The sequence below is a fragment of the Sceloporus occidentalis genome, unplaced genomic scaffold (genome assembly GCF_023333645.1).
Source record: "Sceloporus occidentalis isolate IW3139 unplaced genomic scaffold, rSceOcc1.0.p SCAF_1, whole genome shotgun sequence".
Taxonomy (NCBI): Eukaryota; Metazoa; Chordata; class Lepidosauria; order Squamata; family Phrynosomatidae; genus Sceloporus; species Sceloporus occidentalis.
Window position 1 is genome coordinate 205,125,338 of NW_028316981.1, and position 25,847 is coordinate 205,151,184.

General features: G+C 40.0%; 1 protein-coding gene across 1 annotated transcript; it reads left to right on the top strand.

Moving 5' to 3' along the window:
* Positions 1-2,615: 2,615 nt before the first annotated feature.
* Positions 2,616-17,527, top strand: LOC149323255 (ameloblastin-like). The gene is made up of 10 exons (XM_089510523.1): positions 2,616-2,669; positions 4,833-4,883; positions 5,167-5,214; positions 6,235-6,351; positions 8,342-8,587; positions 9,945-9,986; positions 11,135-11,182; positions 12,159-12,203; positions 13,554-13,598; positions 17,051-17,527. The coding sequence occupies exons 1-10, from the start codon at positions 2,616-2,618 to the stop codon at positions 17,525-17,527; spliced, it is 1,173 nt and encodes a 390-aa protein (XP_089366649.1).
* Positions 17,528-25,847: the final 8,320 nt, after the last annotated feature.

The window sequence follows — 25,847 nt, forward strand, 5'->3', positions numbered from 1 at the left end:
CCTTTGGAGAAATTCAGAGACGCTGGCACACAATGATATTTCTTCTGCTTCAGACTAGGGAAGAACAGATATAATCCTGAGAAATGTTGCAATATTTGTGCCACAATGAATGTGTCATTCTTTAGGAAGCCATGAGACTTTCAGTTGTTTTGGGGCTACACATTCCGTCTCCAGCCCTGGATTGATCCTTGAGAATTCTGCTAAAGGAAAGGTGTTGAGAAATACTTGTAACCTCCCTCAACATACCAAAGAGATTTTGCTCTAATAGAGACTACAATATTTGTCCACTGCAGAGGAGCTACAGGAAGTGTCAGCTTTATCAAGAATCCATACCAGTTTTGGAATATGGGCACTTGGCACTGGGGGAACATGTTTTGGGTGGACTCTAATATAGTATCACTTCTTAAAAAGAGCAACTTGCTCTGAGCCACAGATCACCTTTGCTGTTAAAGTTCTAGATCTGTGACAGGTGGCTCTCCCAGTTAAGGAACTATACTTTTAAGATGGGTTACAGCTCAGTAGATAAAGGGCATCTTTTAAACACAGAAGCCCCAGGCTCAGTCCTTGATGTCTGCAAGTAAAACTAGGGAAATTTTCTTTCTGAAACCCTGGAGAACTGGGGACATCAGTGTTGACAATACTAGGATAGTAAACTAGTGATTTCCCTTGGTAGTTAAAGCAGCATAAATGGAAAAAATGTTGATAGAAAATGTGTATCATCTAGTTCAATGAGGTTGTTGTGACAAACACCATTATTGTGGAGATAACAGAATCACTCTGTTTATTCTTGCTGCATATTACCCTTGGCCTGCAACATGTGAAAGCAGGAAGATCAGTAAGAACTAAGAAAGGATTTAGTCTGAAGTTTAAAGGAGCTCCAAGGTGCTAAATCGTATCTTCCAAATTAATTCAGCAGCTTGGATAGACTAAAACCCTGGACAGATGCATTGCCCCTGTGACATGGAAGCCACCAGCTGCCATGGGAGATGGGCACTTGTTTCCAAGTGGGGTAAACCAGTTCTGCTGTGCAGACCTATGAAAACCCACCAGTCTCATTTTATTGTGCTTTTCCAAACCCTACCTGTATTCTTGTCTCATACTTTCTTCATGTGAAGTTTTGAACCTGTGCTTTTGATTCCTGTGAAGAAATTGGTATGCATTATCTGTTTACATTTTTCCTTGGTATGCATTTCCCTCATCAATGGAAAACTATCTTACTATGTTCATATTTTAATGCAGCCTTTTAGAATATATACATGGTTTAGGGCGATTTTATTTCTCCAGAATGCACTGTCACGCAATCAAATGTGCAGATTTCTGAGCCAATGTGTGCTTTATCTCACAGTGAGTCTCAGGATGTAGGAAATTGCTCCTCTTGCAAGCATCTACATTACTTCCCAATCCTTACTGCCTATCATCCAAGTGACGATGATGGCTGTGTGTCTCTCATCTTGCCACTGTGGGATGACCCTGTGTTCTCCAACTGGACGATGGGTCACTGGCACCTACTGAAATATTTAATCTCTTCAGAGGAAACCCTGTACCTCTCCATCACAGTCTTGCCCTGATGGCACCTCTCAGGTTTGTTAGAAGAAAAGAAGCCCACAGCACTAAAGGATCCTTCCATCAGTTTTAAATGTTTTATTTCTTGAAGTTCTCTGAGGTCACACTAATCAGCCTTATATTTCTGTAGAAAGATTTTGTATAGGTACGAGTAAAGACACACTTCTTCTTTCTTGGCGGAAATTAAAACTACAGGAACCCCATTTTTATTAACATCCATAGCCTTAGAGGAAGGCAAAAGCAAATCTGCTGTGCCTTCCCTTAGAGGAAGGCAAAAACAAATCATGCTCAGAAAAACCTGTGTTAAGTTCTCGTTAGTGTCATCATAATTTGGAAATGACTTGAAGGCACACAACCACACCTTTATGAATGGCAACCATACTGCCAAACAACATGAAGCAACCCATATTTGAGCCTGTGGTGTGTAGAAACAGAGCATATAGAGGTCTCTAATATAAATCTCAATCTTTCAGTCTGTTACCTGCTGGCCTTCGAAATTATTTCTCTTTGTCACCTAAAAACTCAGAACCATCCTGTAACCTCAGTCCTATACATACAACTGCAACATAGAGACCTTACAGAGTTGTTGTTGTAGGGGCTACAACTAGATAGTGCCTGTGAAGCACTTTGTCTGATGAGATTTCTCCTTGACAGTCTATCTCAGAGAAATAATGGAAGTGCAACCAGAAAAACAAGTGTAATATTGCCTAAGTGCTACATCAATATTTTACTTAGTACATTTCTAACATCCATACCTCTGGATTTATTGCAATGACATTTTAAAAAAAATAACTGGCTGCATTTCAGTGGGAGGACATTAAAAACAAATTTGTCAAGAGTCTCCTTAATGATTAGTATTTCAAAATGGTAGGCCTACAGTAGAGTAAGAATCTGGCTAACCACAGCATTTGTTAGTAGAATTATTTGTTGTAATTTATTGTTTGCATTGACCATGCTGCTGCTTCACTGCTCATTATATTTCATTTACAGGCACTTGACATTCTCTCAGATTCTTGCTAAGTACTTCTCTTCCTCCAGGCAGCATAGCAGATATGAAACAATGGATACTTGTCTCAAGCCTATTAGGAATATGTTCTGCTCTGCCGGTAATCAATAGAATCTTATTTCATATTGCTAACAATTTATTTTTGGGTTTGTTTTTTTAAACCAGTAACTGTAACATCTTATAGAGAGATCTATTAAAGCAGGTAGACTACATACGCAGGTTGAGTATCCTTTATCTGGAAATCTGAAATACTCCAAAATCCAAAATTGTCCACATGGAGTGGCTGTGATAGTGACACTTTTGCTTTCTGATGGTTCAAGGTACACAAACATTGGTTCATGTACAAAATTATTAGAATTATTGTGCATAAAATTACTATTCGGCTATGTGTATATGGAGTATATGATGCATTGATGAATTTCTCTGGGCCTATCTCCAAGATACAGTAGATCATCATGTGTATGCAAATATTCCTAAATCTAAAAAATAAACAAACTAAAATCCAAACATTTTGGTCCCAAGCATTTCGGATAAGGGAGGCTCATTTTGTATTGTCTTTTGACTCTTTCTCATAGTTAAGGTGGTGGTGGTGGTGATGATGATGATTTATTTCTTTTCCACCTCTCCTCAAGGCATGTTAAAATATGAAATACAATTAGAAATACATAAAACCAACAATTAAAATACAATATTATAGAGCTATTAAATTACACTCATAAGAGGAAATTCTTTAGAACATACAAATTAAAAAGTCATAATTTAAAATTGATTGAGTAGGTCTGCCAGAAGAGATATGTCTTTAATGTTGTTTTAAATGCCATCACCATTTTCAGCTGTCATATCTCTTCTGGTAGGCCATTCCAAAGTTTGGGGGCAGCAGATGAAAAGATCTTCTGGGAAACCATTCCCAGTTTAGTCCTGGCTGTTTGGAGCAAACATTCCCCATGGGACCAGAGTGTACAGGGCATATTGTATGGGAGATGGTGATCCTATAGATGGTGATCCTGGACCCAAACCATGTAGGGCTTTAACGGTAATAACTAACACTTTGTTCTTTGCTCGGAAGTTAATTGGCAGCCAGTGGAGTGATTTTAAGATTGGAATTCCAGAAGGATACCATGGCTGATGGTATCAAAATCCACAGAGTGATCCAAGTACAACAAAAGGGATACATTCCCCCATGTTGGTGTTAATACAGAGACCATCCACTAAGGTGACCATGGCAGTCTCAACTCTGTATCCTGCTCTGAAACCAGTTTGAGATGGGTCGAGGAACTGTGTGTCATCCAAGACCACCTCAATATCAAGGGATCCATTAACTTTTCAGGGTGGATCATTTTAATAGGTCCTCGACCTCTGCAGGGGTCAAAAATGGTATGTCCGTGACAACTTGGAAGTATTAATCACCTCTCAAACAGTTCCATATCTTGGGAGATGAAAACCCTGTCAGGGGTGTGACCTGCTGAATGTGTAGGTCTTGAAACCAATTGGGATAGGACCATGTTTGTCATGGACGTCATGAACTCCCAAGCTGGTACCTGACAAACTGTCCCCCAATGGTATTTTGAAGTCTTCCAGAAGAAAAATCTGGTGGACTCCAAGAATAGCTCCGAGATGAGTTCAGTGAACTTAGCTGGGAAGTCTGATAGGCAGCAGGGTGGATGGTACACTAACAGAATCCTCAGTCTATCCCTGGTTTTCAGGTCCAGATATTCACACTTGATGTGGCTAAACTCTATGATAGGTATTCTGATTAGGCTGAGGTGGTCTTTGTAGACCACAGCTACCTCTCCCTTTCCCTCACCTGCTCAGTTACACACTGCCCAGCTGGGAGAGACTGTGCCCATGTTAGACTCCTGTCAGCTCCCAGTCAGGTCTTTGTAAAGCATGCCATATCAGCCTCTTCATCCTTGAGGAGATCAGAGATGATGTGTGCTTTATATTTAACTGCCCTAGCATTACAGGAGAGCAAGGTGAGTTTTTTGTAGGTGGCCTGCCTCAATCTTCAATTCCCAAAGCTGGCAGGAAGACTGGAAGGATATATAGAAATTAACCATCTCTCTCTCCTTCCTCCTTAAGAGGAGGCCATCACTATATGCACTATTCCCCCTGGGAATGCTGATGTAATTAAGTTAGTTCCAAGTAGCAAATTTTCCTTTGCTCCCAACCTTCAGAAATACAAGAAATGAAAATCTGCCCAAATGCAAATGCTGAAAAAGAACAAATGTCAACAGATGTTTTGTTTTGTGTTTTTTGTTCACAGATACTTCCTCAGCATGCTGGGATACCTGGAATGGGTAGTATAAGTCTTGAGGTATATACATTATCTATCTATCTATCTATCTATCTATCTATCTATCTATCTATCGATCTATCTGCATGCTTCCGAAGAACAGAAGGTTGTTTGGAAGGTTTAAAATGAACTTTTTAAAAGAAGAAAAGTAAATCCCTGTACTATGTATTTCTGGTGAACTTTCCTTTTTGCCCAGTTTTGTCTGCATCGTTTGGTCTTATTTGGATAAAATGAGATTATTATAAAAAAAGATGTGCTAGCTTGATGTTAACACTGGGCATCTTTTTAAAAAAATGTTTTTCAGGGGATGAGACAAATGACTGGAGCAAATATGCCTAATGTTCTCCCACAGGTAAGCACAACTAACTCTAAATACCCTCCTTTCAAAAAAGTATGTTCCTAAAATAATGTCTTGAGAAGAGTATGATGCTGTTCCAGAATATTATTCTACATGAAAGGACACATAGCAATCATTACATTGCAAAAAGAATAATAACATTATTTTGCTCCTTTAGAAATAATAAGGCTGAATGAACACTAAAGCATATTTAATGTAAAATAGACAAGACAATATGAGAAACATCCATCAATAATACACTTATTGACGTATACTCATAGTATACTATGAGTGGAGAACCCGAGATCTTCCACATATTGTCGGGACCCCAGTATCCATAAGTCCATTCTGCATTGTTAGTGATCACAAAAGGTGGGAGTTGAAGTTCCGCACATATGGAGACCCATATTTTCACCATCCTTGTTTTGTGTTTATGGGATGCATTCCAGCTTACAGTAGATAAGTCATGACCAAGGCTCCCCAAAAATGTATTGTGGTCATACTATGTGATAATGGTTATATTGACTTTAAAATACACACACAGAGAAAGAGAGCGAGACCGAATGAGAGAGAGAACATATGGAGATCTTGGTTGAATGTTGTATTTAATCCTGTGATGGTGTATTCCATGTCTATTAGACTTATTTTTGTATTTCATTTACCATTGTGGCTTTATGTTGGTTTTATTGGTTTCCTAACCCACCTTGAGGGCTCCTTTGACATAAAAAACCCCCAGGCAGAATAATTAATAAATATTAATGTATCATTCTTTTCTCTTCTTCTGCCTCTTTACCTCTAATTAAAGTTATAGATACTTTATCCAGTATAAAAAATAACTGAGTATGTAAACATAACATAATTAGTTAGAAAAGCCATTTTAAAAAACTTATTATTTATGAAAATGTATAATATTCAGCTACTAAATACCTACTGGAAATTTAACCTGGATTCTAATTTGACTTTTTGAGCAGCTGAACATTTCTGATCTGATCTACAACTTCAAACTAAATGTGCTTGTTTCCTCAATTTCTTTAGTATGCATCACGTTATGGGTTTGCAAATACATTTCCTTCTATGTGGACCCATGGTTTCCTCCCATCACATGGATTCTATTGGAGGAGGCAAAGAGCTCAGCCACATGAAACCCAACAGGTAAGATAATCCATGCTATTATGGCTCCAGAAAATATATTGGGCAACATGACGTAAACTAATGTTTTTTGAGACAGGAGTCTTAGTTTTATTGGTTTCTGGAAATTTCCCCAAAAAAGTGTCAGTTTTATAGATAACTTATGTGCATCTTTGGGAATGTTTTCCCATGTGTCAAGCTGAACACTGAGTTGTGTCACTATCATCTAAAGCAGGAATGGGGATTGTATGGCCCTTCCAATGTTCAAATAGTCTGTCCCTTGGAAACAGAGTCTGCATAACTGTGCCACTCATTCCCACTTGATGTATTTTCATACTTTCCTTGTCTTATGATGATGGCAACCAAATATCCTCTATTCCTCTGTGAAAAGACTCTCTGCAGGGCACTCTGGTTGTTCTGTGTGTTCTCAGATAGCTGAATATAGACTGAAAGTTCAAGCTCCACCATCCCACCCTCAAATAAAAGAGAGCACGTTGTAAGACATGTTGTAAACCCCAGAGCCATAATTCAACAACAAGTTTTAAGTGAGTCTAACTTTATTCTGGTTTGGACAAGCAACAGATGAATTTGGACAAAGCAGCCATCAGATGTTTTAGTGCACAACTCTCATTATATCTGTCCATTGGCCAATGCTGGCTGAAGCTGATGGGAGTTGGAACAGAAAATATATGGAGGCTGACATATTGCCCAGTCCTGATTATACCATGGTTTGAATTAGCTTTCTCTAACCTGGAGCTCTCCAAATATTTTTGCCAGCAACAGACATCAGACCTAATCAGAATGACTGATGGAAATCTTCTTCTGGCACTTCAGAATGAACAAATTTCTGTGTTGCATCCAAACACATGGGATTTCTGTTTCTTAACCAAGATTAGTTAAAACAAAGCAGGATCAAACCAGGATCTGAGTAAGATTTGAAGTGATAGCTACTACCCAAGTTTTATTTTTTTTAAAAAAGAGAATCTGAATTATGAATGTCACATATTTTACACCAAATATATTTATATGTTTACACACATATATTTGACAATGAAAAGCTCACAGGCAGGTTGCTGTTTTCCCCATAGCTTAGCTCCCGATATTGAAGTGACGCCATGGAGGTCATTTTATATTTCAGTATGATTTAAACTACTTTTGCAAAAAACATTTGAGAAGAGTGCCAAGATTAGTCAGCAGTCACAAAGGGGTAAAGGATGCAGTCTGGAATGAAATGAGTGAAATGAAATGAATCTCAATGAAAGCAACAGGTTCATGAAGTTATAATTCATTAACTCAAGCCTCATTGATTTCAGCAGAATTCAGTGAACACTAATTTCTACTGAATTATGCTCTCACTTCCAAATTAAAATTATACGACACTGTAGAGGCTAAAGATTGTATTATAACAAAAGGTTCTCTAGACATGAACTGACCAGATACTCTCTGAGTGTTCTTAAACACATATAACCCTCCAACAAAGGAGCTGTACAGATTGGCAGCATGCAGCTGCCACTGTACTACTGGATCATGGCCGTGGCAACCACGCGCCATGCCCCCCGATCTGGAGGCCAAAAGCGGCTCCTTTTTGCACCCTCTATAGGGTGTCACAGCCAGGGTGGTATGCCCCGCAACCCTTGCACATGATGAGGACATCAAAATGGCGGTGCCTTTTACACACGGGCATTGCCATTGTTACACAAGCACCACGCAGCATCCGCATTGCACCGTGCAGCACTTGCATAACAAGTGCACCAGCAGTGCACTGTGGTACACTCGTTACACTGCCACCACAGCATAGAAAGAACCTGCATGTGTCAAAATGGTGCCCTGAGGGTGGAGTTATGATGTCCAGCGTGTGGACGCTGTGCCACAACTCCGCCCACAGGCCGGCTTTTGGGCTGGGCTGTACAGGCCCTTTGTCATTTGTTATGACTTCAATATGCCCCCCAACTAAGTCATTTGTTATGGCTTCATCCTTTACTTTCTGGCTGTTTGCCCTCTCTTTATTCCACAGTATGAATACTCTATGCCAGTACACCCACCTCCACTGCCATCTCTACAAACGCCCATCCAGTTTCAACAGCCTGGAATACAAGAACAACCTCCCTACCAAGTCCTGAATCAAATTCCTACAAGGCAAGTCTGGCTTCATCCATATGATGTTCAGCCATCAATCCAGCAGAAGTTTCCACCACCAGAAGCCAAACAGCCTGTTGATCCACAACAGCAGACCCTGCCAGGAGAGAGACAAACTCAACAGGTTGGTTTCAGAGTAGTTGACATGACCATGCCAAAACCTATGGTGGAGGGTGGGATGGTGAATTAGTCCAAGGTTTAAAGGAATTATCCAAGGTGCTGAACCTGTTCACTAGAATAGTTCAGCATCTTCACTGGCTCCTTTAAAGGTCAAACTAAAAACCAGAATGGATTCACTGTTCCACTGAGAACAGAGCCACTAAATGTTGCTGGCACTGGCTAAGATAGTGAGAGCTCTCCAGGACGTGAACCAAATGCTTGAACGACAAATTTGGCTACAGTGCTGGCCATGGAAAAGGAAATGGATGTGGGTAACACGGAACCTTATTGCACACACAAGGATCTAAAGTGGGTACCACAAGATCTAATTAATAACATTTTTTCTATAAAGTTGAAACAGGATTCAACAAGTGAGCTCAGATTCAACAGGTGCATATGGTTCACAGACAGAACACAAGATCAATTCATCTGGGTACCTGCATCATGAACACATTAATTCTGCCAACACAGTCATATCATGTTTTATGGGAAAAGGAATATATATATGATATACTTATATTCATATTAATGGGGATATCAAAGTTGGGGACAGTCAACTTTCAAATTTGCAAAATTTGGGCATGCATCTGGGCTTTGGTATTTGGTAAAGTCAGACATATGCATGGTGACTCATCCAGGAGATATACTTCTGGAACTGTTTCTATTCTGACACTTTATTTTAGGACCTAAGGAGAAGTGTTCCATATATGTTACTTAAATTTCCTACTCGGTTTGAGCTGTTAAGTTTGTGTGGGATACAGATGAAACTTTCCTCTATAGAACCAAAAATTTCAGCTGTATATGGACTGAAAGGGGAAGATCCATCAAGCACATTTATGTAGATTACCTTCTGTACCTATTCTCAAGTCAATTTCATAGTGGTTCATTTAAAAAAAAAATAACAGAAAATATGTCCATACATATTTTTGTGTGCTATTTTCCTAAAGGAAAAGGGCATGCTCCCGCTGAATAAAGCTTGTTTATGTAACTGTAGAAATATAAATGTAGAAATTACATAGTGTTTTTTCACATTTTAAAAAAATATGCATGTTTCCAAACACATCATCACACATTGCATTGCAAGATCAGAAATGGAAGGGGGTGTTCTGACAGCAAACTGTGTCTGTTTCTATGTTTGATCTTCATGGTGTGAATTGAATAAATTCTTAGAAAGACCTTGACAGATGGGATTTCTCACACATCTCTGCCCTTTAGAGGAATCCAGCCTAAAGGGCCTGTTGAGATTTAAGCCTTAGCTGATTCTTTATTGGCTGTTTGCCTACTAATCTAGTGATTTTAAATGTTTTCTTTGATAAATGCAGTTATCAACTGTACAAGAACATACAGGGACATTTGGCCAAACAGTGAGTGTATTTTTTTTATTTCATAGCTTTTCTTCTTCTTCTTCTTCTTCTTCTTCTTCTTCTTCTTCTTCTTAAGCTTTATTTATATAGCGCTGTAGATTTACACAGCACTGTACATACAATCATTTCATTAGACGGTTCCCTGCCTTCATGCTTACAATCTAAGAAGACATGACATGGAAGGAGACGGGAATGGTTGAGGGGAAGGGGATCAGGTCCAGCATTCTTCTCTCCCTCTGAGGCCTGGACCATGGCAGATGGACAGATGGAGGGCTGTGTATCTTAAGGATAGGCCTGATGGCATTGGCCTACCCTTAATCATACATAAAATCATACATAACTCATGTTAGAACTTATGTATGATTTTTTTTTAAAAAAACCCAAAATATTGTTTCACTTTGCAAAGAGGAAAACCAGGATCAAGCTGACATATTAAGAGTGTATGCTCTGAGCTACCAAGATTTACCTAATTTTGTTTTAGCCGTGAAGACATTAGCAGTGGCAGCCGGTTATTTTCATGTTACTGGGCACTGAATTTTGCCCAAGTTTTAAAGCATAGCTGCTTTAAAACTGGTGAAAGCAAGGAATGGATTCTCCACCTTTTTGACATGAAAGCCAACTATTACTACTGCCCATTATTTGATTATACAGGAGAATAATCCCTCTGAGTCTCAGTTTTCATGGTCAGCATTGACAACCACCTATGCTGTCCCTTCCTACATCTGTTTACCTTATTCCCTAGGATAATGCTTTGCAGCAGAAGATATCTGCCATTTTCATTTTTTCACAATGTCCCAGACTCTTGTTCCATTCCAAAGTTGTGGGGAAATTAAAATGCTGTTGGCTTTTTAAATTCAGCCACGAGGTACATCTGTACGCAGGGAAGCAGGTAAACAGATAAACCAGAGTAGGAGTGAAGAATGATATGGAAACGTTAAGGATTTCTGATATAAACTATGTGATATGAACATCTGAAAAGTGTTAAATAACTAATAAGTAAGGCGCTTATGCTAAAATTCTAGTGTACAAAGAATATATTCCCTCTGCTTTCCTTGGATATATAGAACATCCAAACTTCTCTGATATTTTATTGTCTGTATATCAACTTGCATCGCATTCAATGTAACTCTGCAACATCTTTTTCAAAGTTCTATCCAGGTTTGCATGGAACCCAACAAGACCCATCCCAGCGATCTGTAAGTTTAATTTCAGACTTATTGCCAACATATTGGTCCTCCTCTTGGACAGCTGAATGAACTCTCATAATATGCAGACTGATCTATTTGAGACAAGCTCTTGACTAAGGAGGCTGTTCTTGGAAAGCAACCATTCAGGAACTATGCCCCACCCCCATGAATTAAATTTTAAAATTCAACTGAAGCTGAAGTTTGGGCTAAAACAGTGTTAGAAGAACCCTATGGTGAAACAGCTTAAAATCCCCCCCAAATGACTGGACGTGTTCATTGCCATTTCTTATTTTGATTTCAGGCAGCCCATTGTAGTCCATTGAGCAACATGCTGTTTCTTTATATGCAACTGCTTCAGATGTGGACCTGAGGATACCCAGAACTCTTGTCAGGAAGTTATGTGTTTATGAAGGCCGGGCTGCAGTGTCTGAGTATGCCCATACACAGGCCCCATACAGCAATTGGGGCAATAGTCTTGAGTTTTATAAAATTCAAGAAAAGAAAAGTATCCTGAGAATTGTAGCTTGGTAGGCACTCTGATGGAGCAAATTATTTGTCAGACATTATGGCGTACCCCTAACTGTGCCATTTCTTAAAACTCAGACAGATTCCCAAAGCATCTGCAAAGAAGTAAAATTTTTAACTACTTAAGAAGGTCTATTAGAATAGATAGCTATTTTAGCAAAAGTGGGCAACTTGTGAGCCTCCAGATAGTTTTGGTCTTTGGCCCCAGCATTCTTTGGAAGAACTATGCTGGCCTGGGATAATAGGTGCTGCAATGCAATAACATCCGGAGTCTCACAAGTTGCTCGCTCCTGTCTAAAAACATTTTGACCTGGTTACAGTTGAGGACAGGATGCAAACCCAGATGGGACACTTGTCTGATCAAAAATATTCTAAATTCTTTACTGTTTTACACTGATTAAAAACAAAATATTGCTTTTTAAACCCATACCTTTGTTAACTATTTCTTTCTCATCTTCAGATGCTTCCAAATTTGTATTACCTGCCTTACGTAGCAAACCAAGGAGTAAGTTTCTTACATATGTTTTAGAACTGTTGAAACCTTTCATGTGCTTTTGGGTGGAAGAGGTATACCTCATCTATGCTCTCTATAAGGTACACATTTACTGATAGAGAACAAATGTGCTCTACTGAACTAAGCCACTACAGCTCTCTAGCAGACGATTCTACATAACTCAACCAAACTTTCATCCTACACATCCATTAAAGATATAGGAGCCATATCCAGTTTTCAGTATGGCAACTCTATGTATTCTTTGTGAGCATGAGCCTCTGAATGACTCACAAAACTGACCTTTACACTGTTAAGAAGACAGAAAGATCACATATCCAAAGGACCAGAAACATATCCAAAGAACCAGAACTTAACTCTACTACAGGGGAAATAAAAGTTAAAGACAATATTCTGGGCTCCGCTTAGTTGCTAGTCAACATCTCGCCAGGTTTGTACCCAGGGCTGTCAATTAGCTATACACTTCAGACACCCTGTATCAGCACATGGACTGCCATTACAAAACTTTAAGAACAACATTGACACTTAAAATGCACCTTTTCTATTATAATTACTCTTCTAAGATGGTTCTGAATAATTCTGCTCTTTGGTAGCTCACACTTAAATATGACAGAGAATGCAGAAACTTCTTTTTTCTGCATGTAGCATCTCTCTTCTCTCCCCCTCCCCCTTTCTATATAAAGTTGGCCCTTCACATTTGCAGTTTTGACTTTTGCAGATTTGATTATTTGCAGTTTTGATTAATATGTTCTTCTCTAGGAATTTCTAGGTCTTCCAGCACAACTCTGCCCAAAGTTGTCCACAGAGTTGTGCTGGAGAACCTAGATGTTCCTAGAGAAAACACTTCTCTAGGCATCGGTAGGTCCTCCAACATAATTCTATGATCAAGTTATGGCAGATGTTGACCATAAAGTTTCACTGGAGGAACTGGAGGTTCCTAGACAGGAGTTTTCTCTCAAGAAAAAAGATCAGTGGTTTTTTATTTCCATTTTTCCACATTCATGGGAGTCCTTCACACCTAGCCCCAGTGAATGTGGAGCAACACATTTATTTAAGACTCAGTGACAGAATAGACTGTTGGATGTACTAGCCCGAATATCATTCATACTTGACAAACATTTTCATGGGAGGAAAGGAGAACTCAACAGAGTCCATGATGTTCTCCACAAGGTTTCAAAGAATAGAGAAGACTGTAATTTAGAAGCACATCCCTTTTCTTTTTTTACCAACTGCATTGAAATGCTTTACTACACCCAGTGAAACAAAGATTTGAAATATTACAAATGTTACTGATTTGGAATCATTTATCCCTGATATATGTTTCCCCCCCAAATGTTCCATTAGGGCGCTCCTGCCAGAATGGGAATAGTAAGCTCAGAAGAAATGCAGGTGAGTTGTGAACATAACATTCATTTACAGCGTGATAGGATACCAAAACTTCATCTCGGAAGACCCTTTAAACCAGGGGAAACCTCCAAATGTTGAAGGTGGGACTCCAAATCTCATCAGCCCCTGCCAATATGGCTGATGGCCAGTAATGCTGTGAGGTGGAGTCCAACGACATCTGGTGGGGGTGTAGTTCCCTAGTCCTTCTATAAATATGAACCAGTTAACTATTTTTATTAGCTTCTGTGCAAGGTTCCTTGGGACTTGTAGTGAGATAATTTCAGATTGGGTAGGAGGAGAGATTTCTCAGCAGCCACATAAAATTACAGCCTCCAGGTTTCCACTGCTATTATGCTGATTCTAACATTGTAATGACAATGTAGTTTTGCCATTCTCTTGCTCATTAGATAATGAGTTGGCCATACTGAAGTACCAAACCATCCCTCTCTATTTTGTGTCACTTTCTGTCACTTCTTGGATATCAAATGTTCTTCCCCCAATGCTCCCCCATACCTCTTTGGCTTTATTTTTTAAAAAGTGGGTACGAGGAGGTAATTTTTCAAATCTAAATAATCCAGGACTCTGCCAGTGAAGATTTAGGGCCCAAACAGACAGGCCAAAATAAAGCTGCTTTGGGTCACTTTGGAGGTATGACGTTTAAATGATGCTTGTGTCCAAGAGGCTGGAAGCTGCACCAAAGCCATGTTCCAGTCTTAAGGACTGGAACACAGCTTTGGTGCAGCTTCTGGCCTCTTATGTGTGTGTCATTTAAACAGCATACCTCCAAAGTGACACAAAGGAGCTTTATTTTGGTCTGTCTGTCTGGTCCCTTAATCTTTAAACCTTCCCAAAAGCACATGAGCAAAATATGTCTTTTTTCTTTTTCTTTTTTTAAGAAAGCTGCTCTTAGAGTAGCATCAAAATATTTCAGAATGGGAAGGGGAAAATTCTAGGGGGAAAGATCCTGGGATTGGGAAAACAGGATTTGGATTTGAGTCAGTGAATAAGCAGTAAGTATAGCTGGAAATACTACCCAGTCTGAATAGCATCTGTGCTCTAGCACTGTGATGGCAAAGAATTTGGCTGAAGTATATCCCATTGACCTAAAACTTCATAGACCTTCTGAATCAAATGGAACTTGTTAAATTAGTACTCATGTAACTTCCATTGTTTCAATGTATTTGCTCTACTTGGGGCTAACTGGGTTTAGGCCATTGAGCTGAATGGGGTTTACTTCTGAGTGGATACATTTAAGGTTGCCCTATAAGAATATATCAAAACATGGAAGTAACTTGTTAAAAAAATAATCCATTACTTTTAACTGGGTTTTCTTTTGAATAACAAAGGTGTAATTAAATTATGATATAACTTAACAAGAGATCACTTTAGTCCTTTTCAAGAACAACTGTAGTTTTCAATTGAGGTTTTGACTTCATTTAGCAATGGAGAGAAGAATACCACAATGCTGATTCATCCGGTACACTGTATTTTATTTTATTATTTTATTTAGCTTATTTTTCTTCTTGTATGGTGAAAGGGATCTAGGAGTCCTAATAGACCACAAGTTGAACATGAGCCAACAGTGTGATGCAGCAGCTAAAAAGACCAATGTGATTCTAAGCTGCATCAATAAAAGTATAGTGTCTAGATCAGGAAAGTAATAGTGTCATGCTATTCTGCTTTGGTCAGGCCTCACCTGGAATACCTGATCCAGTTTTGGGCACCACAGTTCAAAAAGGATGTTGACAAGCTGGAGCATGTCCAGAGGAGGGTGACCAAAATGGTGAAGGTTCTGGAAACAGAGGGAGCTATGAGGGTCAATTTTGAGAGTTGATAATGCAGGATCTCAGCCATTGTTTGGGCCTTTGAATATGACTAATTTTTTAAAAAAATACTGTAGTAACATTCTAATGTGTGGATTATCCGTATTAGTATCTGGCATGGATTTAGGAGAAATGGGGAGATAGTGAACCCAGGTTTCTTTGTTCACAACTAGATTCACAGAATCAAAAAATCACAGAATCATAGAGTTGGAAGGGACCACAGGTGCCCTTTATTCCAACCCCTTGCCATGTAGGAATACACAGTTAAAGCGTTCCTAAAAGATGGCAATCTTACCTCTGTTTAAAAACCTCCAAAGGAGAGAGAGTGTGCCCCACAACTAGATGCAGAAGATCCAGAGCTCATTCTCTCATAAGTGAGTACAACATGAAAATCAGGCCAGACTGAGGAATTACTCCTTATAATGAGAACTGTAGAGAAAAATATCCATTTTGGGGGATGTACTGTGTCTCTATGTCCTTCTGAATTCAAAGGCTAACAAATCCTCAGGAGTGTTCAGATTTATTAAGTCTTGTTCCTTGGAGTTCTGCTTCAGTTTCATTCATATGGGTGCTAAGAATGCTTGATAGATTGTGCTATACATGCCTACTTCAAAAGTGAGCATCACTAGATTCATGTGCACTTATCCTCATATAAATGGATATCGACTTGCACCCAAAGTGAAGGAAATTCATTTTCTACAGTTCTGCTTCACAAGGCAGAATTGACTATTACATAAATGTGCACCCATCATAGAAAATGGCACCCCCACTTTTAAAGTCTTTTCATGTTCCATAACTCTGGAATGGACTTATCTGTATGCCTTGATGCCATAATATTGAAGTCACAGCTTCCACTAGTTACAGATGACAGTGCACAGGAGAGATAGGAAAATATATGGGCCTAACTCCTATTGTCAGTCACAACTATACTGGATCCATTGAATCAAGGGAATTTATCAATGTGCTAACCCACCATTCTACAACTGGTTTAATGAAACTGTCCTAATCCAGATTATTCAATAAAATTCAGACCATGGAGTTTTGCTAATATGGTTAAGTTGTGTTAAATAAACACAAGGCTTTCAATGTGGAACCTTCCATGTCTGTCAAACTACAGCCCTTTCATACAGTTAAATAAATACATTGCCTCCATATGCTAAGAGCTGCAGTCCAGCACATTTTGAGAGTACCAGGTTGGGGAAGACTGTTTTTCAGGGTGGGTAAAGGAATTAAAGAAGCATTTCTCATTTCAGCAGCATTTATGTATTAACAAGTACTACTATCCCTAAATGACAGTCTGCCTATTATTACTCTCATGTTCTACCATTGGTGGAAACAGAATAACCCAAACAAATATGTATATAAAACATGGTCCCCAAAGTTGGTTCTCCAGATACTGTTGGACTACAACTCTTAGAAGCTCTGCTGGTATGGCCAATGAGTGGCAATTTTTTGGGAGCTCTAGTCCAACAATTTCTTAGAGCCCAAATGTGAGAAATTATGATACAGAGGGTCTAACTCTTTTCTTTTCCTAGCAAGGGGGTAAAAATAGCAATAGGCATATAGGAAATGTACGGTAAGGTAATCAGGATTATAAGTGTGTTATTTTAAAATATATCTGTATTTTCTTAGGGTGGTGGATTTGGTGCACCAGCCTACCGAGCAGCAGGAACTGATCTCTTTGCCATGGATGCTAGATTTGGAAACTCTCCACTCAACCAGCCAGGCGATTACACTGTTGAAGATGATCAGCTTGGAATAACAGAACAACCTGATGTGAAAGGAGGGGCTAATGCTGGAACTAATCCTTCTGGCCAGGGGAACAACGCCATCCCCGTAGATGGCAGCCAGGGTGGTGCCTTGCTAAATGCCAACAGCCACTTACTCAGCCCTGCTGGTCAGAGCCAAGGACTCTCAGGGGTAGCCCAGGCTACAGGAATCCCTCTACCAACCCAGGGGCTCCCTGGCAGCTTCCTCCCTTTGGATTCTGCCGACCCTACTATGCCTCTGGATCCCACCATGTTCCCTGACACATATACAGCCAATGCTGGAAATGAGGCTGGCATGGCACAGGTGGGCCAGGATGTATGGCATTTCCAAGAGCCCTGAGTGCCTTTGAGGAGCACACCATGTGCCACTGGTGTACTCTCCAGGAATTTCCTGTGCTTGATGTCTTGGCTTAGGAGGGATATTCACCTTTTACACAGTGAGCATTAAAGAGGCTAATCATTGTATGTAGCTTGTGGCAGTGATGGCTAATCTTTGTTTCGTGTTTTACATTTCACAACTGGGAAAACATTGGAGGTGCCTAGCAATTAATGGCTAAAAGTAAAACTCTCCTGCTAGCAGCTGACTGAGGTTCTCTGTTCCTTTTGTTTATGTCACTTTTGCTTTCCGATGCTTTAGGCCATTGCCAGATGGGTGTTTTAAATAACAGTAATTATTGATGAAACCTTTTGCTGTAGAAACCAGAACGGCACTCAAGATTTATAAGCAGTTACGCTGATCTAGAGTTTATGGTTGGGTGTGTGTCTCTGATTAGACAGCTAAGGTATTGCATTGATTTACTTAGCCAGCATGTAATAAACTTTTATTTAACCCTAATACTGTTTCTTGTGGTTTTTTTCCAGAAGTTTTGATTATATGAGGGACTGCTGTGAAAAAGCTATTTACTAGCATGAGTTTTTTTTTTAAAAAACTCACCAATGGGATGGGGACTGTAGAGTATAATATTTAAAAAATTCCCTCCTCTACAGAATAGGGATCTTTCAGGAAGGCAAAAGAACTCCTGGGTTGAAAATGGTGCTGGTAAATGCCTACTTGGTGAATGAGAGAACATTACTATTCAGGACTTGATCTTGCATGAGTATGCTGACCTGATATGTATCATGGACACCTACAGCCTTATCCCATGAGAAAAGAAAGCCAAAAAGGAAACTTGTGGCTTTCTCTATGACTCTCTGCATGCTGTCATAGCACTTCTGTTCCCGAGGGACATGGTAATAAAAACATGCTTTTTATTGCACTGGAAAAAACCTGTTTGACAAAATTCATGCTTTTATGACCATCTTCCTTGGGAAGGGAATGGAAGTGCTACAAAAGCCAGAGAGAGACTTGGAGAAAGTCACTACTCGCCCGTTCCATTTTAGCATTCCTTTTCATATGATAAGGCTTCTGATTAGATGAGGTGCCTGGGTGATGCAAATCTCTGTCAGTTTTGTTCACCAGGGTTCTCCATTCAGTAGCAGGAAAGACCTGGGAGTGAGGAGGTGGAGTTGCAGAGGTCTATTGAAATTCTATTCCCCTGTCCTTGACTTTAAGTGTGTTTACCTGAAGATGGGTGGTTAGGACAGATTAGGGATTATGTTTGTTTACCACTCACCCTGCTGCTCAACAGTTTACCTTCCTGAGCTAGCTAGGGTGGTCTTGGGATTGGTGTTAGAATTCCCCTACCTTGTAAAGTTGGGAGATTTCAACATTCATGCTGAAATTGCCCTGTCAAGAGTGGCTCATGTCTGCCATGACAACCATGGTTCTGTCCCAAGAGGTATCTGGCCTACTCATGCTGCTGGTCATTACTGGGCATTGTTTTCTGGACTTTGTTTTCTGTAGTGAGTGGGCTGAATGTGATCTGGGAGGAGAGTAACTATCCATAGTGCAGTTGTCATTGACAGATCACCACCTGGTGAGGTTTAGATTTGCTGGAACTCAGAACTTCTACAGGGTGGAGGATTTATTGAAATGGCTGCCCCAGGAGGGTTATGGATCCGTATGGATTCCTGATTGCTCTTGGGGAGATTCCTGCTGCCTTGATAAGTGATCCTGTTGAACTTCTGGTCAATCTCTGCATGGACCAGGGTGAGGAACATAATTGCTCCTGATCACTCCCTCTCATGGAGTGGAGCCAAACCAGCCTAATTTTTCAGGGAGCTGGTAATGATGAAAAAAAGAGTGGAGGTAACTAGTGCTATGTTGGCAGAAAGCTTGGAGCAGGTCCCAACACAAGCTAAAGCTAGGGTTGCCATAATTCTCTACCACAAAACTGGGGAAATCTAGGAGGAAATCTAGGACAAAGTGTAGGACATTCAGGAAAAATGGAACAAATGACCAACTAAAACCAAAAACATTAATAAAATAAAAAAAATTAATATAAATTAATGCTGCTCCTTACCTCCAGGCCCAGAGAGGCCTTTCCACTCTGCCTGTGCCTCAGGCCCAGGGAGGCCTCCCTGGCCTTGTCGCACTACCTGATCAAGATTAGGGAGGTGGTGGCGGCGGTGGTGGCAGCTGAGGAAATCAGGTCCAGTGCAGTCCATGACACCAGATTATCTAAATCCATTTCCACCTGGTTACAGGCCTGGATCTGGGTCAGGGATGGCTTTGTTTACCTTGGTGGATGGCCTATTCCTGGAGCTGGACAGGGAGAGTGTGTGCCTGTTGGTTCTGCTGGACCTCTTAGCAGATTTCAAAACCATATTTTTATATAAGAAGAAGAAGCAATTATTCTACCTTGAATATAAGCTTCACATGTCCATTCAATAACATTTGAACTCGGAGAGCTTTCCTTCATTTTAAAATATTCCATCAGATCTGCTGACATTTAATCTAGTTGAGCTTGTTAGAAATAGTAAATTGCTTATAATTCTTCTTTTTTTTTTGCAATAAGTAAGACATAATTATGACAAAAACAAGGGATAACTTGACTCCTTTTGCATTGTAATGGCCACTATTTAAGTTACTTTTATAGTTACAACACGTGTTCAGCCTTCCTACTTGGGTGTGTGGAGAAGACATTTCTTACACCCTTAAAAATATTTTACTCCAAAAGGTGCTTGCTTTCTCATTGTCAGTTGGGTGAGTCTTTCCTGCCATTTTATTTCAAAGGGAAAAATAAACTATTTTATCTGCCAGCATAATCCAATCTCTTTCAACTGCAAGCTTCAGCCACAAAAAGGGCTGCTTAGAAATGTGGCAAAAAAGTGCATTTACAAATGTGTATTCTCATTTTTTTGAACAAGACACTGCAGATATAAATTGTGGGGCTATTTAAGACCCTGGGGCAAAGTCTGAGTATGTATTTTGGACATGCTTTTGTCTGGCAAACGTGGGGAATTATGCACTCAAACTTCAGAGGAAACCTCTTCCTCCACAGTCATCTGGGTACAGTTATACAAGTGTCACTGAGCGACCTGGTGCTGTAGAACATCACTGGCTGCCGGAACACCTTTTCTGCCATGGCACCTTCCAGGAGAATCTTTTACTTTATGCAAAGTGATAGACACCCAGAGAATGCCAGGGGTAGGGTGAGGTGTGGCAGAAACCAGCTTCTGAGTTTGCACCACGGTTTAGAGATGTAACCACTGTCACCACTCTCTCTTCAAAAATAGCACAGTGCTATGCCCTGAAGGTATTCAAAAGTCGTAATAGTGATATTTGCTCCATTTGAGGATACAGTGATAGATTGACTGCCTCTTCCATGAATCCCTAAAGATGTTAGCAGGACAAAGAGAGGAGAGTTGTTGCAAACACAAACAGTTGCTGGGAAGCCATTGTGAACTCCTCCATCTTCAGCTATCTCTCTTCTGAGCTCTGGACAAACAGGAACGTGTTAGCAAATACAGAAGCTGGTATTTGGCCTTATCACTGAAGGCTGTGCTCAGGGAAGATAAACATTTTATTAAAATGAAATACATAATGGTGGGATGGGAGGGGGAGAGAAAGAGTTGGGGGATCTTTTACCTCAAGATATGTAAGTAAGAGAGGGGGGAACATGTGGAAAGAAGCAAAGTAAAACTGCAGAATGAAGGGATGGGCAATTGTATGAAAGGATGAGCAACTGGAAAGGGTGAGGGATCTTCATACATCCCCCTTTCCAGCTCTCTCCCTTTCAGGTTACACCTATCCATATTTATCAAACTGGAAGTGAATAGAAGCTCACTTATATTTTTTCGAGGATGCATTTCTTAAAACTAAAAAGCGTGGGGCACAGCTAAATAGCATTGCAAGGGAGAACTGTCCCACGATCACCCATTTTAGAGGCAATTATTTTTCCAGAAAGATGGAAGATTCCAGGGGGCTCTGAGGAGAAGCACTGCATACAGCCTTTGAGTCACAGAATTTCTGCTTTGATTTATTAGAGAAGGCGGCAACAGAGCAGACAATACAAGGATGGATTGCTCCAGGAAACCGCAATTACCTGTCTCTACTTCTGTTGCCCCCAGTGGCAAATAATCAGTTGTGCACCTAAGGTGTAGATTTCTTCATCAGTATGCCTTATCAAAGCCCTGTTAGTGGCTGAGACTCAGAAGGAGGTAAAGCAACGGTCCCATCAAGGCTGGATCAATTGTACCACAATTACAGAATGCTTTGTATTGATCTTGCAGTTACAGAATATTTTGTCTTAGATCTGGGCCAAATAATTCAACTCAGTTTTTCTTCCTGGCATTGAGGTAAAAATGCCCTCTCCAAAGAGTGCATTCAAAGGGCAGAAGGAATTAAAATAATCTGCATAATGTAACACCATCCCCTTGAATCTCCTTCCTTCCTCCCTTTGCAGAGGGAGAAAAGAAAGAAGGGGCACCTTTTAATCTCCCCTGATATTCTTAGACTTTTGATCTCCCTCCCCAAAGTCCTAAAGTATCCCTCCTGTTGTAAAGATAACAAAAAGTCATATGAAAATGAGTGGAAGAATACTTGGCCCATCTTGTGGAACTATTAGATCGATATATTTGGAAGGTTTTGACTAAAGCTTTCAAGTTACATGAATGTTGAATTTGCAGCCCAATGGGGAAAAAAGAGTGTGCAACTAAATATAAAAAAGTAAGGAAATAATTTATAGGAAATAACTCAGCAAAATAAATTCTCGTGTCCCTAAGAAAAGTTTTTGCCAAAGCAGGCTGGACAATGTAATGTGTTATTTAAGTTTACCACATTTCTCCCCACATACTGTTTCAAGACCCGCTTCTTTTTTCTCTCTCTCATACATTTATATTCCCTCTTTTCCAAAGGAAGATGTCAAGGCACCTGCATCAAACACAAAACATCCACCCATTTTCAGAGAAAGAGCTGAGAAAAATGTCATATGTGTGTGTAGGCTAATTGAATATCAATTTTTCTTCTTGACACTTTATTTAATCTGTCTCCTTTTCTGAGCTCTTGCTATCAGCCATTTCTCCTTCTCCTCAGCTTTAATTTTTATCATTCTCATGGGCACCTAAAAAGTGAAGCTGCTCAGACTGAGACTGGCTTCTCTCCCCTTTCACATGTCAGCTTATTTCTTGATATAATGTCTTTTAAAACACCGAACAGTGTCCTTCACATGCTGCAGAAGAAGGAAGATGAGTAGCCAATGAGAAGCAACTTGCAATCACAGGCTCTGCTGTGCAATGGCTTTGCCACCCTTTAGCATGAGAGATAGATCTAGTATATGACCAAAATCTTACAAGGCACATCATTGCATAGTAATTCTGCACTTGGAACCGGTAGCATCAAATCAAATTTATTATGGCACACAGCCAGCATAAAACAATAAAAAGTATTCCAAGAGCTCAAAGGTATAGGTTCATGTACACATAGCATAAATAACATAAGAATATAACGTTCAACTTCCAAGAATATCTAGAGTGTAAATTATATATGTTTACTGGAAGAAGAACCTCTAGAATTCTAAAGTATAGATTTAACATGTATTTTTAACCATTGACATATTGATCTCTTGAGAGATCGTTACAGGGACCTGTAATTTTAATAACCCTTTGAGTTAGAAATTATAAAAGATTTATGCGAATTTCTATACATGTACATAAGTAGCCAAGTTATACTGTATTTATATGATACAGGTTTAAATAGTAACAAAATATCTAATAAGGTGTTTATAACAGTTTAGTCATAAAATGACAGTAACAGTAACTGCATTTGCTTTAAGAAATTTTTACGACAGGTAATGGCAGATGCAAAGAACTTAGCTACTGTAAATGTTACATATTCACTACAGTCTGCAAGAAAATAGTCAACATAAAATTTCACCTGTCTACCAGGTATCCGATGAATAGTTGGGGTTGTATAAGCATTACGTATTTTTGTATACAAAGAGCATCGAAAAATAACATGACTAATTGTCTCAATTTTCTCTGAGCCACAAGGGCAATGTCGACATTGGTACAGTATCTTTTTAAATCTACCCTCTAAAATGGAAGATGGAAGAATGTTAAACCTCGCTAGCATAAATGCCCTTCTAAATTTTGGGACATTCAAGTACTCAAAGTATCTAGCAGGCTTGCCAGGTCTACCAGTTTCTCCAATGGGGTACAGGGCTGGAAATTTTATGGGTTTGGAAATCAATATCCTTAATTCGCTGAGAGATGACAGATTTCGCCTTGTCATAACCTAGCGAGGATATTAATGTCAAAGAAAGCCCAATAGAGGTCAGTTTCAAAGTCAGGGATTTCTTCCAAGAAGATTTGAAAGGATCTGTTAGAATTAGTGAGACTAAACCAACCGGTACAAAAAGCATTTTTAGCCATTGATTAAATTTATGGATCCATACACGTGCCTCGATGGACAACAAACCTACTAAATGAAGAATAGCATTGGGAACACAACTTGGAACACCTAGGATCATTCTTTAAAATGTTGTTTGCGTGCACATGCTCCGCTCGACACCCCTTGCACACAGGAAGCTCCAACTTCCTCTTGTGTACTTCTCCACACAACGGGCACCTCTCCACCCCCCCATGTGCACTCCCATGTGGCCTGTGTGCTCCTGTGTGTGTTGACACCCAGCCAGAAGTCCCGCCCCAGAAGTCCCCTCTCCCCGCACTGAGCAACACCTGGTGTGGCAGCACCACTGCTTGGAACTACTACACGTCTGGCCATTCAACACCCTAATAGTTACTACTGAGCTGTTGTTGTCTCCTCCTTGAATGGTGGCAAGGGGAATGAGGACCACAAAAGTGTCTGGCTGTGTCCCTCTAGCCAGATGTAAAATGATTAGATCACATGTCAAAGTCTGCTGGCTTCCTCTGGAGGTGTCAGTTGATGGTTTAATAATTTCATGTCTATCTATAGAAACATGACCAGTTCTCTAATCCACACTCTCACTGTCCACCATCCATGGAAGGGCCATGGGAGGGAAGCTGCAGCAGCTCAGTGGTGAATTGGTGGGTGGGCTTTGGTCATCGTGGAAGGAGGGAAGGAATTCCAACCTCTACAACAACCAAATTTGTGCCTGAGGATGATATTAATAGGTTGCCAGCTACAGTATGCTACACATGCACGCATGCTAAGCATGCATGTGTTTCATACATAGTGTATAATTTGTGGAACCAAATAATTGAAGAGCATGGATTTGAAGTGGAGTCTTTCCTGTCTTAGTTCAACCATACATCCACATTGTATATTTAAGGCAAAGGATGGAGGCCCTAAATACCCTAAAGGCACTAGATCCTGTCTATTCTTGAATGTTTAGCAAGATCAACCACTTAGATGGGATGCCACCAATGATACCAGGTGCTGTAGGTGATGTTTCAGAGGAAGGAACTGTCAAAACCAAATCTGACTATTCCCTGTCTAAGGAAAGCCTGTGAAATTCACAGGGTCACCATAAGTCGACAGGCACTTGAAGGCATATGGAAGATGTGAAATATCTTCTGCCTCCATCCAAATGCTGTTAAATATATTTTTGGAAAGTTTCAAGGGGAAAGAGAGAGGGGCCGAGAGGTCAGGAATAGTTTATTTGCATGTTAAAACAGCAAAAAACTAACAGCCTACTGTAGAGCTAAAAATAAAAAGAACCATAAATAGAGTGAAAGCATGGGGACATGAATGTTCAGAAACATTGCTCTTGAGAAAGAGGCACTTAGTTGAAGGATACACCATGGACAGTTTAAAAAATGGTCATACATGAGATTTTAAAAAGGTTTTGGTACACTTCACTGACAAAATCATCCACAAAAGAAAATTTACTTTCCCATTGAATAAGTGGTAGATTCATAACAGAGTTGCATTGGCATGATACAGGCAAAGTGCAATATTTCTACACACCCCTAGTTTCTATGGAGAAAAGTTAAGCATGTATCAAGTTCTCCTGCTGAAATCAGCAAGAATGAAAACTGCTTCATTTGGGCTGAATTGTGAGTTATGGTGGCCCTCAACACCATCTTAGGCACAGAGACTCCTGGGATGTGTAGCTTCTAGGATAACTGCTACTGTTAGGGACTCACATAGCTCAGGAAAAATAAAGGTTTCTGGCATCTCTGGAAAATGTTTTTGCAACATTCCAAGTGTTAGAGATAGCAGTGCTTTTTGGACTCTCTGATGTGGTGGGAGCAACAATTTCTTCCAACATGGCAGGGACTGGCACTACATTTGTGCCCATTGGGTACAATTGTTTTTTTTTTCCTAGTAACTTGCCAGGGATCTGCAGCCAATG

Excerpts from the sequence above, each read along its gene's own strand:
- LOC149323255 (XM_089510523.1), top strand. The coding sequence starts at position 2,616 with ATGAAACAATGGATACTTGTCTCAAGCCTATTAGGAATATGTTCTGCT. Across the intron at positions 2,670-4,832 it reads GAATATGTTCTGCTCTGCCG|ATACTTCCTCAGCATGCTGG; the intron begins GTAATCAATAGA and ends TTTTGTTCACAG. Across the intron at positions 6,352-8,341 it reads AGCCACATGAAACCCAACAG|TATGAATACTCTATGCCAGT; the intron begins GTAAGATAATCC and ends TTTATTCCACAG.